The 17,557-nt window shown below is 43.8% G+C and overlaps 1 protein-coding gene across 1 annotated transcript; it reads left to right on the top strand.

Annotated features, from left to right (window-relative positions):
• The first annotated feature begins 1,152 nt into the window (after positions 1-1,152).
• LOC135901728 (uncharacterized) lies at positions 1,153-16,762 on the top strand. The gene is made up of 9 exons (XM_065431549.2): positions 1,153-1,502; positions 5,928-6,025; positions 8,475-8,666; positions 10,416-10,500; positions 11,263-11,415; positions 11,496-11,708; positions 13,323-13,497; positions 14,266-14,339; positions 16,478-16,762. Exons 1-9 carry the CDS (start codon positions 1,359-1,361, stop codon positions 16,760-16,762), a joined length of 1,419 nt encoding a protein of 472 aa, XP_065287621.2. The 5' UTR covers positions 1,153-1,358.
• The last annotated feature ends 795 nt before the right edge of the window (positions 16,763-17,557 follow it).

Genomic DNA, 17,557 nt, shown 5'->3' with positions numbered 1-17,557 from the left:
GACACGCACACGATGGTGCAAATTGCGCACGTGCCCACACAAACGATGTCCGCACGCGCGTTCTCACAGACACGCGCACGATGGTGCAAATTGCGCGCGTGCCCACACAAACGATGTCCGCACGCGCGTCCTCACAGACACGCACACGATGGTGTAAATTGCGCGCGTGCCCACACAAACGATGTCCGCACGCGCGTCCTCACAGACACGCACACGATGGTGCAAATTGCGCACGTGCCCACACAAACGATGTCCGCACGCGCGTTCTCACAGACACGCGCACGATGGTGCAAATTGCGCGCGTGCCCACACAAACGATGTCCGCACGCGCGTTCTCACAGACACGCGCACGATGGTGCAAATTGCGCGCGTGCCCACACAAACGATGTCCGCACGCGCGTCCTCACAGACACGCACACGATGGTGTAAATTGCGCGCGTGCCCACACAAACGATGTCCGCACGCGCGTCCTCACAGACACGCACACGATGGTGTAAATTGCGCGCGTGCCCACACAAACGATGTCCGCACGCGCGTCCTCACAGACACGCACACGATGGTGCAAATTGCGCACGTGCCCACACAAACGATGTCCGCACGCGCGTTCTCACAGACACGCGCACGATGGTGCAAATTGCGCGCGTGCCCACACAAACGATGTCCGCACGCGCGTCCTCACAGACACGCACACGATGGTGTAAATTGCGCACGTGCCCACACAAACGATATCCGCACGCGCGTCCTCGCAGACACGCACACGATGGTGTAAATTGCGCACGTGCCCACACAAACGATGTCCACACGCGCGTCCTCACAGACACGCACACGAATTCTTCGGCGAAGTCTTATGCACATAAACATGCGCTAAGACGGCATGAAGAGAATGGTTTACACCGAGCGTCGTTTTCCTGTGCTTTGCGGCCCACGACTACAGCTGCAGCCAAGTGCAGGCATGAACACGGGAAGTAGAAGAAATAGCGGAAATAACTTTATTTCATTCGATCATCGCGCACTTGGCGCAAGCAGATAAACAAAGCGAAACTAACTAGCCGCGTGTAAAACTTTATTATGCGCACCATTATACGCTTGCAAATATTTCTAAAAATATGAAATATTGAACACATGGTTTTTGTGTAGTTTATGGTGCTGCGATACAACAAAAAACGTGAAAAATTAGTGCATCACAGACGTTCATATATCCTGTGGCGCCCCGGTTCCGTGGTGAGCCAACCCCGCAGGCCCGGGGCCGCCTGGGATAGCCCGCCTAAAGTTCTACATTGCCCGCACGGTACGCACGTTGGGTTACCGTCCTGCACGCTTCTTTGTGTTCGCGCTTTTGGCGCATATGTTCTTCAAACATGGCCTCAAAATGCCTTGTTGAGTTCCGAGAAAAGAAGATCGTCGTTCATTTCGACGGGTCACTGACACGGCAAGAGCTAATCGGAAACCTGCAGGCATCCAGCGTCCTGGCGAATGTGGATACAGCGCAGCTAAAGCTCACGGTACGTATACGCAGTGCGATTGATCATAAATTATATTTTTCTCATTGTGGTAAGAATTCTTCATAGAATATTCTCGCGCAGTGTACTTAATTATGGACGAGCACAGGAACAAAGAAAAAAGACTACGAACGGTTTGCGCACCATCCATTGTCATCGTCTTTGTTCCCGTCCTCGTCATAGGTACAGTCGCCCAAATCTTTAACTGGTGTGAGGGAGCGGCGACTTTTCCGTGCGTCAGCGTCGTTTGACGGGGCGAGGCTGGAAACAGCCTAGTAGACGATGGGCCCAGCTGAGCGCGCTTTGTCCGCATGGGCTTAGCCTCAGACTGTTTCCAGCCTCGCCCCGTCAAACGGCGCTGACGCACGGAAAAGTCGCCGCTCCCGCACACCAGTTAAAGATTTGGGCGACTGTACACAGCGCAAGAAGAAACTATGAACAAGCAGCAACTAGCCCAATTCATCGCTCTTTCAACGCATTTTTGCGCTTGGTCTGGTAGGAGCGCCGTGTTGAGTTTGTGTACGTGCGATGTCGCGGTCATAATCGAAAAAGCGTCATATCTTCAAAATGCATGCATGTATGTAACCGCACTCCAGCCTGTAACCTTCATTGAAGCAGATTCCAATGAAATTTGTTGCAGTGTGAAGAAAAAAGAGAGTCCTGTAGTGACCATAAAAGGAACGTGAACCATATTGTAGTGCTGAAGTACTTTATTAAGGCCTTGCAAACGTTGGTTCTGTGATTGCCTAAAGAACGGTTACTTGCGTTTTCTTACGACGTCGCTGCGGTAAAGCTATTGGACAACAGTGCTATATACCAGTTCAGCCTTTAGTGCTACTTGAAGCTATTTCATTTTTTTAAAGTCTGTCAATTGTTTCCCGACGAGAACGCTATACTTATAAAGGTGTTCATGGTTTCATTTGAATTTCGCGCTGCAGTTGCAACACTGAATGTCAATATTTCTCGTAACCCTTAAATTTCAGTTCTTGTTTGCAGTGATATTTTTTTATTTATGAGGCCATTTTGCACGTGATAGTGGCCTATGGTTATCACGGTGCAAGGTGACCATGCAAGTGCAGGGATGCCTGGATGCATTTGTAGGAAACTCTATGCCTGGATGCGTACGAGACGTTCATTTGAGGGATCGCCAGCTGTTTCTGCGCAGGCGCGAGTACGAGCGGACGCGAGTCCGGGGGCTTTTGCTCCTTGAATTGCTTGTTATACGACTCTGCTTAGGCACTACGGAGGAGGTTTTTATGTAGGCGTTTGTCCCTAGGCGTGCCGGCGTTGCGGAGTGCGGTCGTTTGTTTACGCTCGGACGCTGGCTGCTGGCGTGGTAAAATAGGTGAAGCAGCGGGCACAGACGGCCGATTTGGCGACCGCTGTGTCGGACATAATCTCCGGCACCTTGGGCACTCGTGCTAACTCAATCGTAGCGGATCATAGCTTTCTCGCGCCTTTCGGCAATGTACCTTGTAAATTTACATCACTGATGTTTCTGTGGGAGCAGTAGCGACAGTAGTAGAGCCCGGACCGCGTATATTAAAAATCTAGAAGGCAGAGCGCCTTAGCAATCGTGGTTGAACTCAAGTGGGTGAAAGGCCGCCGGTGACGATGACCGACTCGACACCAGCGGCGCAGGCGCGAGAAAGTCTGTCCGACGTACATTCAGAAGTGAAGTTCTGACTGATGTTGCTGAAGTCGCGGGGTGCGGTAGTGCTGAACTTAGCGTCACAAGTTGGCGGCTGGACGTAATTATATTTACTCAATCGTGCTTTTTACTAATTGTAACAACGTGTCATTATTTCGCATTATTGGCGGCGCCTCCAGCACACCAAAGCGGCAATGGGGACACCAAAGCTAGAACCCGGACTGGACCGTGGGTAGGGGCTCGCAGAGGCCCCAACCCACGGGTCGTCCTGCTTCCAGCTTTGATACCCCCGCTACCCCTTGGGTGCCTTAGCTTAATATCCTGCGCCGCCTGCGTTATTGTAACCTCATCTGCTCTCCTAAGGCATCCATTTGCCAATTACATTTGCTGTCCTGGAGCAGTGCTTGTAAAATATCCGATCTATCCCTTTCAATAGATGAAGCGCCAATAGTGACGGCACACAGGAAGGAATACAGACAGGACAGGGCACTACTTGGAACTGTTTATTGAAGTCAAAGGTGGCTGTATATATAGCCATGAGAAGAGGGGAGCGAAAAAAGAGGGACACTGACTGTGTGAATGCGCACATGCGAAAACACTGAAGATATATATGAAAGAAATAACGTTTAATCTCAATCTAAAACTTATCTAAAAACATGCTTTCCTTCGTGTAAATATTCAGAGATGCGGTGCTGCAAAGGTGTCCCCTCATTTCTTAATTTGGTTGGCCTCCAACAATTCATGCGCCACAGAATATTTACTTTTAAACACGATTGTTGTATCATAAAGCCTTGCTTCACATACCTGTTTATTTTCATTCCCGCAGGCTTTGCACTCAAGCGGCAAGTTTGAACCATATCCCTTCTTTAATGAAAGGTTATGTTCCCGCCGGCGTTCATTAATACATCGGCCAGTTTGGTCGATATACTCTTTCCCACACTTCAGCGGTATGCGGTATATGACCCCTTCTTCACACTTAACGAAAGGGTTCGTATGTTTAATAGAACATGCTACTTTCTTAGACTCATCCGAACCAATCAGGCGGCACAAAGTAGCAAGTTTTCGGGGCGCAGAAAAAACCACAGGAATTTTGTATTTCATGGCGACGTGTTTAAGATTATGTGCCACTTTATGAGAATAGGGTATCACCACTGGTTTAGCTTTCTTTTCGACTGTTTGACCTTCTTCACTTTTTTATCTTTCTTTTTCCAGTTTTTTCAATAACGCCTCTGAAACTGCGCTTAAGACCAAGCAAGGAAAGCCAGCCTTCCTCAACTTCAAAATCTGGCCGTCAAAGCTTGCTTGTGCCTTATGACAGCAAGATTTTTTCAGGGAGGATTCGGGGCACATAGTGGCAATTGCACGTTGAACAGTCTTGGAGTGTGTGTTGGACTGTATACTGTATACCGTTGGACTGTATACCGCTGAAGTGTGGGAAAGAGTATATCGGCCAAACTGGCCGATGTATTAATGAACGCCTGTGGGACCATGACCTTTCATTGAATAATTGATATGGTTCAAACTTGGCGCTTCATTGCAAGGCCTGCGGGAATGAGAAGAAACAAGTATGTGAAGCAAGGCTTCATGATACAACAATCATGTTTAAAAGTAAGAATTCTGTGGCACGTGAATTGTTGGAGGCCAACCAGATTAAGAAAACAGGGGACACCTGTGTCAGCACCCCATCTCTGAATATTTACACAAAGGAAAGCATGTTTTTTAGATAGGTTTTAGATTTAGATTAGACGTGATTCCCTTCATTTATATCTTCAGTGTTCTTGCACGTGCGAATTCACATAGTCAGTGTTTCTCTTTTTTCGTTCCCCTCTCCTCATGGCTATATAATCGGCCACCTTTGACTTCAATAAACAGTGGCAAGTAGCGCCTTTTGTCCTGTCTGTATTCCTTCCTGTGTGCCATCACTATTGGCGCTTCATCTATTGAAAGATATGCACCAACTAGCCCCACGTGTCTTACTCCAATCTATCGTTGCGCCGAAAAATGTGACCCACGACTTATACAACACCAATAAGAACCTTGCCCATTCAGACACAGCGATCACCAAATGGCGCGTCTGTGCCAACTGCCTCACCGCGCGGGCAGCCAGTGGTGGAGCATTAACAAACTCGACTGCACTTCGCAATGCCAGCATCTAGGGGACAAACGCATAAACACGCGCTAAGAAACCCCCTCCGTAGTGCCTATGCAGAGTCATATATTCAAGGAGCAAAAACCCCAGATTCTCTCTCTCATGCCCGCTCTTACTCGCGCCTGCGCACACACAACTGGCGATCCCTCAAATAAACGTCTCGTTAGATGCGTGGCTTCGTGTCGTTACATTGTAGGCACTCGTCAGTCGGTGCGGTGATTTCAACCTCGCTTTCATTAGCATAATGCCGGCGCTGCAGGAGATAGCTAGCTTTGCACTTTTGTGCCGCATTCGAAAGGCTGCTGGTTCTACCATGTCGAGGCCGGTCATAGATTGCGACATGCCAGCTTTTTGTGATCGCGCCCAAAAAATGCAGCATGCGAAACGAAACCACGCTTTCAAGTATCACGTCAGAGTGTGCTTATTTAGTTGTGCGGCCACGGTGGCTACCCGTCACGGAGCGCACGCATTTGCTCCCTTTGGCCAAAATCGCCACTGTTCCAATCACCGTGCCATATCCGACGCCTTAAAAAAAATCTAAGTGACCCGTAATGCTGCAGTAAACAATACTTTGCTGTTGAATGAAGAATAAGTACAGCAGTATTCTTTTCTTAACCTTTTGCAACAGGTGTATGATGAAGACTTCAAAGTATTTGTAGATGTCCCAGATGACTTTGTCATTATCGACAAACTTAAATTGCAACTAAAAGAAGTGAGCGAGTACCGGTAAGTTCAACACAAAGAAGTACTGGCATGACATTTTTGACCTCATTTTATGTTTGCAATAAAGGTTTTCAATTTTGAAACCCTAAACACATAAGCCTCAAAACAGCCTAAATAATTTCCCATGACAGCATTGCTAAATCTTGGTTTCATTTCCAAGGAGGTAGGCGTATGTGTCATGATGCTGAAGGCAGTCATGCGACAGCAGCACATTGTGACATTTCTGCACTTTCCCAGGCTTGCTCAATTGCTGGTAAAGTAATGTAGGCATTCAACTGTAGTAGTGTAGCGCAATATGGCAGAAAAATACACAAACAAAAGAGACAAGCACGGTTGCCACAATCAACTGTTTACTGAGAGGCCATCCACCATTTGGTGGGCATGCACACCATCGCATCATTGGGAGAAAATCTACGACACAAGAAAGCTTGTGTCAAATAAATGGCATTCATAAAATCGTGCTCGAGATAGTGCAGGCTTGTGGATGCTTCAATGCCGCAGATAGCTAAAGGCATTCTTTTTGATAAAAAAAATGCTTCCAGTGCGAATGGTGACATGCGAATGGTGAATGGTGACAGTGCGAATGGTGAATGGTGACAGTGCGAATGGTGAAATGCAGCACGACCTCTGGCCTCTCCTTCAAGCATTCAGGCGGAGTCCTTTCCTTTCCAGCCCCAAGTTTCGCACTTTCAATGAAACGCTCGGCCACAGCAAAAACTACCGTCATAGGGAAGCTTGCCGAAAAAAAGTCTGCCTGCCTGGAAGTCAAAGGTATTGTATGATATGTGGGCACTAGTTCCAGAGCACAGATTCCATGCGCTGCCATGCCACACACTTTTTCTCAATCTTCGAGTGGGCAGAATCAAAAGGCACAAGGCCATTCTTGGCAATGTGTAAAGAAATGTATTTCTGTAGTTTTACGTTCAAAAACCGCGATCTGATTGTGTGGCATGCTGTGGTGGGAGCCACTGGATTATTTTGAATGCCTGGGCTTCTTTGTATAAGCCTATATGCACATACACAAGTGCCTTCACATTTCACCCTATGGAAATGCAGCTGCCATGGCCAGGAATCGGACCCGCAACGTCACGCTTAGTAGAGCAACGCCAGAGCCACTGATCCACCATGGCATGCGGCAGGTGGGAAGGATAGATCGCAGCTTCTCGATTTGAAACTGAAATTGTGTTCTGATCATGTACGTTGTGGGTACTTTCTACGTTGCCAAGAAAGGACTTCTGCCTTTTCATTATGCCCACTCGATCATTCTGAAAAAGTGGTATGCATGACTGTGCATAGAATCTGGGCTCTGGAAGTAGTGCTGACATCTCGTACAATACATTTGATTTCCAGGTAGGCCACCTTTTCTTCAGTGGGCCTCCTTGTGGTTTTCATTGCTGTGGCCGAGTATCTCTTGCAGAGCTTAACTTGCTGCTGGAAGGGTAAAGGCCCAGCCTGAACGCTTGAAGGAAAGGCCAAAGGTTGTCTACATTTACACAGGATTTCATACAACCTCAAATAGGTTGCAGGCAGACATGTTGACCCTCTCGCTTCTTCAGACCCTAATAAGTTGCAAGAACTCTGCTCCCGGGTGCATGCTGAAAGCAAATGAGAATATAAGATAATTATGGCAAAACAGCACAAATGACGGAATGGGTGAAAAACGAACAGGACAATATTCTGTCCAGCACCTGGCCGTTTTACGAGTCCCGTTGTCTGCACTGTTTTGTCATAATGTACTTAAACTAACAAGTCCAGCTAAGGACACTTGCGCCACATAAAACAATGTGGGTGTCCCTTCATAACTACATCATGCAACAAAGTTTACACTGGCCAGACAGAACTATGCGCAAATGAGTATCTTAAGGAGGACGCTGAAATTGCAAGGAAGAGAATAGGTATGCACATTCGGCCATGCACTTTGCATGTGAATGCGAGTCACGACTTCAGTAGGCAAATTGTAGGCAGAAGCAAAAGCGCATGTCACAGTACGCATTGGAGGCATTCTTTGACAAAAATAATGCTTCTGTTTGCGGCAAAATGAAGCATCCACAAGCCTGCACCATTCCGAGTGCAATCTTGTGAAGGCACTTTTTCAACACTTTTTTTGTCGTCACATATTTTCCTCGAGTGGATGCTCAACAAATGGTACATTTGTTGGTGCCCGTGCTTGATATACTTTATTGTCTGTCTGTATGTTCCCTGCACTAAACTTCCATAGGATTTTACCTATGTTTTCCATTAAAAGAATCGCCTATAACGCCACGAGCGCAGGTATTCATAATTTTCCTACTAATATACGATTAAATTTATTTCTATGTTTTTCATTAGCTGTAAGAAAGAATCTTGAAGAATGACTACCAGTTGACTACCAGCTCTTTTATTCACTATAGAAAAATTCTGAGATTCGTCTTGGTGTTTTATAGCTGTGGTTATTTTGGCCTACTATTTGCAGAGTTGTGGATGTTTTGGACGTTGAAGTAGCACAAATGCCGCTGCAGCTAGCACCTACACTTATGTCATACACACTCCCACCAGTACCGCTGGACATCCAAATGGCTGTTGAGAAACATCGTGCTGGGATGCACTTTGAAAAGAGGCAGCGACTCATCCGGTGGTTGTTTCATGACCTCTGCTCATATGGAATGTGAGTGGCAGTTTATATACTTTTGCGCTTGTTTTTACAATGCTGTTATCTTGTTGCACTGGATGGCCTTCCTACAGTAAACTTGCAATAATTCAAACTTGGATATTTTGCAGTCTCAGTTAATTCAAACAAATCTTGTATTTTTGTTTGACCCACTATGTTTTTAATGTACTTAAAAGCAGCTTAATTCAGACTGCAGCATTTGGTTAATTCTGCTAGTTCAAACTTATTTTTATTGTCCGTATCGGAAATATCAGCTGCCTTTGTCACTTCAGCTGAACATTTGAGAGCATATATCTTTCAAACAGCTGAAAATGAAGCTTATTGCCTGCCTGCAGTTGTCAAAGCTGTCAAAACCATGAGGAGAAAAGAACTGGTTGCCCTTGCTGGAATAGAACACTTAGTTTTGAAGTCACAAGCTGCTAAAAGCCGTCAACAATTTGCAGTTGATTTTAAATATGCGAATAAATGAATATTTCATTACAGTATAGGCTAATATGTTTCCCCTAGTCATGTTTATGCTTGCATCTGATAATTCAAATGAAATTCTGGGGTCCCCTTGAGTAAGAATTATCTGGTCTACTGTATGGTGCTAAACAAAGTGAGCCTCCTGTTTCATTTTTTGTAGTACACACTGTTTCTTAGCATGTATGTGTGCAAAAGTGTTGTCAATGCAAGCATGCAATGTTGCTCATTCAGTTTTGGCCAATGTGCAGTAATTGTAAACTCACAGCTAAGAGAAGTATGCTTGCATGAGCATGCAGGTTCATATACAGCCTGTTCCTACTTAGGGACTATCTAAAACAATGCAAAAGATAATCATGATTCAACTAACTGATTTTGATCATTAGGTGTCAGCTGTGATGTAAAAGTTAACAGCACAGTTAAGAAAAGTTCCGCAGAGAACTTAAGGTATTTTAGGACACATGTTGCTTACATTTGTATACACATCCTTGGATTGTGCCACAGAAATGCACTTGACATATCCCAGTCACGTGAGCAAATTTAGTGATCCTTCGAGCGAGTTCACCTCGCTGAGTGTCGCTTTGGTGGCATGGTACTAGAAATCAAAATTAATTCGTAATTCGGGATTGATCACAATTACAATCTACGAAGCCACGGGGTGTCGAAAATGAACGTTTCCAGCTTGATATGGCTTTGCTTTTCTCGCAAAGGCGCTCGTAACATTTGAAATCATGAGAAAAAATGATCTTGGAATTAGTGCACTCTTCAATTTATTTATTTATTTATTTATTTATTTATTTATTTATTTATTTATTTATTTATTTATTTATTTTTAGCAATCAGCATTTATTTATTTTTAAAACCCAAGACCACAAGCTGTGATTAAATAGTCACTTTTTCACAAAGTAAAAAGGCACGACACTAATATACTCAATTTTGGTGCATAATAGAAGCAACAGGTGGTCAGGCAAATGAAAGTTACACTTTCAACTTTCATAGCCAGCAAGTCAATCTGTGGCATTAACACCAAAAAATCAGTCCTGTAGCACTGTAGCGTTTCTGGTATTGCTCCCAGTACCTCAATTAAGTCAGAAATGTGTGTTGTGTGAGAAATGCCCATTACCTTAATCAGTAAGCACACTTGATTGTAGTGATTTGTACAGTGCCTCTCTTTGTGTTACTTGCAGTAATTACACTATTAGTAGAGAATGTGTACGCTTTCTTCTTTTGAATTTTGATACACATGGCTCGCTGACCTCTCTGGTAACACTGGTTTTTGTTTAGGCATCCAGGAAAGCTGTATGAGGAAGCAAGCAAAGCGCTGGTAGCAAAATACCCCAGTTTGGCTGACAGCACTGGAACTGGATATGTAAGCTTCACTACTTTTTACGTATTGCTGATTTCTACTAAGTAATATCTGCAGCAGTTCGTCCTTTGATCAGAATTTTTTTTTCTTCAGCAAAATATAGTAAGATAGATGGAACATGTTATGTTTATGGTAAAATTTTACTTTCATGCGCGGTGTGCCTGTAGTACTGCCACAGTGTTTTTGTTAGTGGCACAGCACTTGATCTCTTTGAAAAATTACGGCTCATCAGTGACTGCTGTGCAATATCGCTTCATCTGGTGCATTTGGTACTGCACAGAAGTATGCCTTGGCCAAATATATTTAGCACGTAGCTTTAGTTCTCCCATAACTGCCGCGATTACTAGTGGGTACATTCACATGTAGGCTTTTGATTAGCTAGCATGTGCACTGCCAGCACTCAACATGGCTGGTAATGAGGTCTGTGTTCATCTCATGCACGTAATGTGAACACCTGAGAGAGTATTTGCATGTTACAGTGACCCGTAGCACCTTGCACATGCCCTAACCACTCTGAACATTAATTTGCATATTTTAATTTCTTGATGCATGCTTTAGAATACCCCAGTAAGCAAAACGTTATTGAAAGCAGCACAGTGCTTTAGAAAAAAATTCACATTTTCTCTTGATGTTTCAGAATGTTTCAAAGCAATGCTATCAACTGGCAGATCTGCCAATTTCCAGCTCTGCTTTGCAGTAATAACCAAAACATATTAGTAACCATATTGTGAGATGTAATAAAATGTTGACATTTTGAACTTTCAGGATTCTTGGAGGGAATCGTTGCGCTTCAAGGCAAAGTATGAAAGGAGAAAGATAAAGATACAGCGTGGGGAAATTGTGCCTACCAAAAGAACTCCCACAAGTACATTGGCCAGTGGCGAGACAATGGCGAAAAGAATGAAAAGACCTACTGCTGTAAGCATCAGTTGCCTGGCGTTGGCATGTAACATCATTTAGTTTGAAAGGTGTCTGGTACGTTTTTTTTTCTTTCTTAGGTTGTTGAAGTGTGGGATGGCGAAGATGAGAGCAGCATCAGAAGCCACATTGCTTCCATGAAAAAGGAGCTTCTGAAACAAAAGGCTAACTTTTCATATGTCACAGATTGCATGTTACGGACATTCAGAACTCGACGGGACTGGATTGAAAAGGAGTGCCCAACAATCCAGGCTATCACGGATGAATATCCAGCTCTGAAATTAAGCGCCATGGTAATTACTGCTGTGTTTTTTTAAGTGTGTTGTTGTATGCTTGGTTACCAAATACATTTCCTGTATTGCATGGGGGTGCAACATACTTCCATACGCATTCTGGCCAGGTTTGTGGGCTCTCCTACAGTGTTGCAGAAGGAGGTGAAATAATGCACAGTCATAAAAACTGCTCTAATGGCACATGTAAAATTTTTAAAATCTGGGAATGCAATGATTGTGTTTTATTATTTAGGTTCCACTGTAGCATCAGTGTTGTACTGTGGAAGTTTTACATGTTCACTATAACTGCCTCTGAATAAGTTTAAGTCATAGCGCACTTATGTTCTGTTTAGTAAGCATAATAGTATTTGGACTGTACTGTTTGCATTCATTGTGCTTCCATCAATCTTTCTTTAACAAATTGTGAGTTTAGTAGTTGCATGAATGCACCATTTTTTAGCGTTCTGAAACACTGCCGTAATTGGAATGGCTACGTACTTGGCTTGCTGGAATATGAACACAAGCTAGCCTTCTCGGGGTTAAATGGCTATGTGGCCCTCCAAACAACTCTGTGCTATGTCACAGCTACTTTGGGCAGCCGAACAAGGTTTATCACAGAAGTTTCAAGACAAAAAAAACTATTCCAAGGACTCATGCTCGCTGTTCACTCTTGGATTATGTGAGCCATTAGATAAAAGAGGAGAGGAAGAACATGGTGTCCTTTAATATAGGGTATCCCTAAAATTTCCCCATCATTCATTGTCATGTTAGTTGTTTGCAGAAAGGCACTTAGAAAATCTTTCTCTTATACTTTGCATGACATATTGGTGATATGGAATGCCATGGCTCCATGCAATGCATAGTGATGCCATGACCAGTCCTTGTACGTGCAATGAACTTCTTGGGTGCAATCTTGTACGCGTTCCAAAATAGAACGGAGGCAGTCCGTTCTTTACGTCACGAAATAGGCGGTATGTTCCATTCCGTTCGTACAATAGCAGACGACACGGAATGATTGACAGCAGATATCACGTCACAATTGACGTCATGGCGCTCGGCACAGTTCAAATTGACGAATCATATTTGGCTCGGTGGAACGAACCGCCTCCATTCTATTTTGGAACGCATACAAGATCGCACCCCTGGTCTACGTAAAGTTTAAGTGTAACTTTCAAAAGAGAAACTAAAGCTGCTGCCTGCCTCATTGCTTTAATTGTATGCTCATACATAGCCTGTTCTCTAGTTTTGAAAGCTGCTAGGGTATTTTGTAGCATTATAATATTTTAGGATATTTCAGGTGAATGCTATTGTTCAAGTAGCTTATCGTCCAATTTGCACCATGTAAAGACTAAGTTAACCCTTTTGTTAGCTAGCAGATAACACATTCCTAGTAGTTCTTGCAGCATGCATTTATTTCCATCACGGTTAGTTTTGTGCGTTCGAGCTGTAGCTCAAGGCTTCCAATATAAGTTGTGCAAACTGGTTTAGGCAAAATACACTGCTTGTACAGCCAGAGAATTTGAAAACAATCAGGCTGTGAGACTAGTGACTGCAATTTTTTTTATTTTCTTTGCTTTAGAGCAAAGCGCTAATGTAAGGACTGACCATTCTATCTTTTATTTTTCCTCCATTAAGCTTCACAACGAGTTTATGCTGCAAACAGGTGTTGACCTGAGTACAACACTGCGACCCCTACTGCGTGCTGTTGCAAAGAAGGTAATTGAAAAAGCCCAGAAGAAACGGCATCTTGAGGCATTTCTTGCGGACTTTAACAGTCGCTTGGAGGCTGCCACCGAGGACAAAAAAAATGGTAAAGAGGCTGTTCTGCTTGATGATTCGAATTCACTAATATATGTTTAATCATGATGATCATGCTGAGGAAAGTGTACTTAATGAGTGAACTGAAGTAAAGGTATGGCGAATGTCATCCGTGTGGGAATAGTATAGACATAGAACATGATAGCTTATGTAGTGGATCAAACTACTCACTGGAGGAGCCATACTTGCCGGTTTACAGAGAGCGTTTGCACTCCTAAGAGTCCTGTTGTTATGAAGAAACTGCTTACCTGATCTTAATGCTCCATTAGTGCATCTAACAAATAACCCTTCATAATCTGCTATGTAATGATGACGGAAACTCGCTAACATAAAGAATACTAGGATGTCCACATCATTTTATAGTAATTGTGAAAATTCCTGTTTTATTAGAAAGATATTTGAAAAATATATTTTCTTTTGTCACTACTCTACTCATTTTCATCTCGGTCTCAGAAATTACTATTCGCACACACCCGCTGTTTAAATATATTTTCCAGACATCTCCAAGTAGGTGCTGTGGGTATAAACATTTAAAAGGCCAAAATTTGCAACAAAACAGAAAGGGATTCTTGAAATTGGTTCTTTTTAATTAGCTGTTTGAAGTATTGACATATGAATCCTAGATAGACATGCCTTTAAGGTGCAATGTATCGTTTGTCAGGCCTACTAATGTTATGGCTACTTATCCTGGCGGGGCGACAGTGTATTGCTTTTGTGCTACCCTGTTTGACCTGCTTACATTCAGCACTTTTCCTTCCAGATTTGATGGAGACTGCTGCAATTTGTTTGCTGCCCTGTCTCGTTAAAGAGCGCAAGGAAGCATTTTTGACAACTGTAAGTGCACCTGAACTGTAAGCAGTAAGCGCAGCGAGCTGTGGGATAAACCACGCCACTTTAGCACGGTTATGACTCGGGCTCAATTCACTACTTTATGGCAAGTATTAGCACTCTTAAGTGGAGCTGAAGGACATCTAAGTTACCTCAAAGATTCACTGTTTCCTAGTATAGCTTATGTATAGCTAGTGACAGGTCAAAACAGTAGCAAGGGCTCCTCAGAGACAAAATGTTCATGTGTCAGTGACTTGCCTTGAGGGGAAGCCTTAGTCTGAACATCCTGTCAAAATACATGGGAAGGGAAAAAGTTTTTCTTGGCAACCACTGCTCCAATGTTAGCAAAGGTTGCTCCATTGAAAAGAAAAAGTGAAAATCTAGTGACTAAGCGATTATTTTCTTTTGGTTGTTTATATACTTTATACTTGTGCTCCACAAGTTTAACTGGACAGCACTGCTAAACATAATGGCAAAGACAGAAAATGACAAGACATGTGCTGTACTTGCAAACAAACTTGTTGAAGAGAAGCCTTATGTACATCCAAATGGATCAGTATGCAAGAAAAAGATTGCACATGTAGATGTACAAAGCCAATAAAAAAAATGATAAAAAAGTGATAGAAAGTGATAAAATAAATGGGGAACTAAGTATGAAACAACACAAATGTAAAAAGAAAAGAAACTCGGGAGACAGGTTAAATAATGAAAAGAACACATAATGTCATGCTACATTATAACTTGGTGACCAAGGTAGTAAATTTCCTTGGATGAAAGGGTCACTAAAGCCTGGCTAATGCATTATTCCTTTAATCTGTACGCATGGAATGCTTCAATTATTTCTCTTGTTAGTTTGTTGCGATGACATGAGAGGATAATAGTATAATTGAAGGTTGGGTTACGGCGGCATGAGCGACAGTGACTTTGCAAATGGTAAGGCAGTGCAGACAAAGGGAATAAGTGGTTGTGCTCTTTGGTGGTGCACTGGCCACTCTGCAATTAAGGGACACTAACAGCAGATTTACCACTCAATCCTCCCATGCACTGTCAAAAGATCTGCCTCTTCAGCTGGCAGCATCACTGGGTTACCATCGTCGGCACCTTAATAACTTGTAGGCAACAATGTAAGCATGATGAAGCACGTCGCTGGCGTTGCCTCTGTAGCGTGACGTGGTCAGGGGGAACATGCAAGCACCCACTGTGTTTGCTCAGTGGCTATGGTGTTGGCCTGCTGAGCACGAGGTCGCGGGATTGAATCCCGGCGACGGCGGCCACATTTCAATGGGGGCGAAATGCAAAAACACCTGTGTACTTAGAGTTAGGTGCACGTTAAAGAACCCCAGGTAGTCCAAATTTCCTGAGTCCTCCATTACGGCGTGCCTCATAATCAGAAAGTGGTTTTGGCACGTAAAACCCCATAATTGAATTTAACAGGCAAGCAATGCTCATATCATGCCTGAACATGCGTACCACCATACACAATACACACGCAAAGAAAAGCTAAAATGCCGACTGGAAAACTGTAGCACTGACTACCGCTAGACAGCTGAGACCTCTCGCACCTGTGAGTGATGATGATAACCATAATGATAAACAAGCGGTGCCCTTTTTTAGTTGGGTGCTGCAAGGTAACAGTGAAAATCGTGATGTAAAGGCGCCTTCAATCATGGAGGGGCCTATATAACAGCCTATAATGACGGCTTTTGCTCCGGCTGCTGCACTGCCCACATGGCAAACTCTCGGAGCTGGCATCTGTAGGCAAAGACAGCAACCGAAATTTTGGAAGTAAACACTTCTTATACGAGAAAAATATGGTGCACAGCAAACTATTCGTACATATGGCATTGGGACACATTCGCACCCTTTTCATCTGAACTCGGCATGCTCAAGAGATTTTACTTGAACCAAGGCCCATGCAGTAATAATTCAACATATGTTCTTGAGCCTTGTCAGAATTAGTTGCTGCCACACATAAAATGCTGCAGTGTCTAAAAATGATGAGCTCATGCTTGTTTCACCTTGCAGATATTTTAACATGCGAGTTCATTTACTTGCAAGGGTATCTTCACTTATTGCTAATGCTTTTAAAATCAGTGCATCTAACAAATTGTGTCACTCGGTATTTGCAAATTCTTTCTTCGCAGGATAGGAGCACTGCGCACAGAGTGCCTACCGTGATATGCAGTGTTGATGCATGGGACTCGACACCCTTTACGGTCTCTCTGGAGGATATTGCGATTCAAGAGAACACGCTGCCAGAAGCCCTGCCGACATTGTTCACCCTTTATTGGGCGTTCGACATCGTGTTTCCGAAAGGGGTGCACAAAACGCTAGAAGTTATCGCTAAACTTTTGGATGTACCAAGCAACACGCACATGTCACCCCTAGCGCGTGTCGCGTACACCGTGCTAAAAGCATGCTTCAATTGAGAAATCATGCATTCATAGTTGCAAAAGTGTCCTCTGTTAAAGACATATGTATTGCTTTATTTACCTACTTCTGGGCCAGGCGCGCATTTTAATCAGGCTCCTTTATTTTTTTTTGCCTGTCTTGTATATTATGTAATAATAAAACAATTTATTGCATTTTTCATTATAGTCATTTCTTGCCTCTTATTTCCGGTGTCTGCCGAAGTAGCAGAACACTTTGGAGATATTCATAGCACATTTTTAATGCAGAAATTGCATTGCACGTCGTCGTATACGAGGCATTCCGAGGGACAAAATGGCAAGTTTAGTCCACTAGGTGTAATTCCTGAACTTGATCCCTGGGGATGAACAAATCATCCCAAATGGATCATCCTCGCTGTTAATCTGTGTGGACTAACCGTTCATCTCGTGGGGTGCAATGGTATGCGGACTAACCGTTCCTCTCGTGAGGTGCAATGGCATGTGGACTAACCGTTCATCTCGTGAGGTGCAATGGCATGTGGACTAACCGTTCATCTCGTGAGGTGCAACAGCATTGGGACTAACGGTTAAACCTGGTACCGTTAGTCCATTGAGACTATCGGTTAGACATGGCCCCGTTAGTCCCAAAAGGGATTAATGGTTGTGGCAGCTCATTTAGTCCCTTAAGGGATGAACCACACACCCTTTTGACTCTCTTTTGCCTTAGAGTGTACCTCAAAAAACTCAAGTTTAAGGGATCTTCTTCGTCGTTGTAGAGGGCCAAATTCCCCGTGGCACATGCTTAGTTATCCACGTTAGTAGTATTTGATGGTA

The sequence above is a fragment of the Dermacentor albipictus genome, unplaced genomic scaffold, assembly GCF_038994185.2.
Source record: "Dermacentor albipictus isolate Rhodes 1998 colony unplaced genomic scaffold, USDA_Dalb.pri_finalv2 scaffold_16, whole genome shotgun sequence".
Lineage (NCBI taxonomy): Eukaryota > Metazoa > Arthropoda > Arachnida > Ixodida > Ixodidae > Dermacentor > Dermacentor albipictus.
Note: the sequence above shows the minus strand (reverse complement) of the source record. Positions and strands in the feature narration are given on the sequence as shown.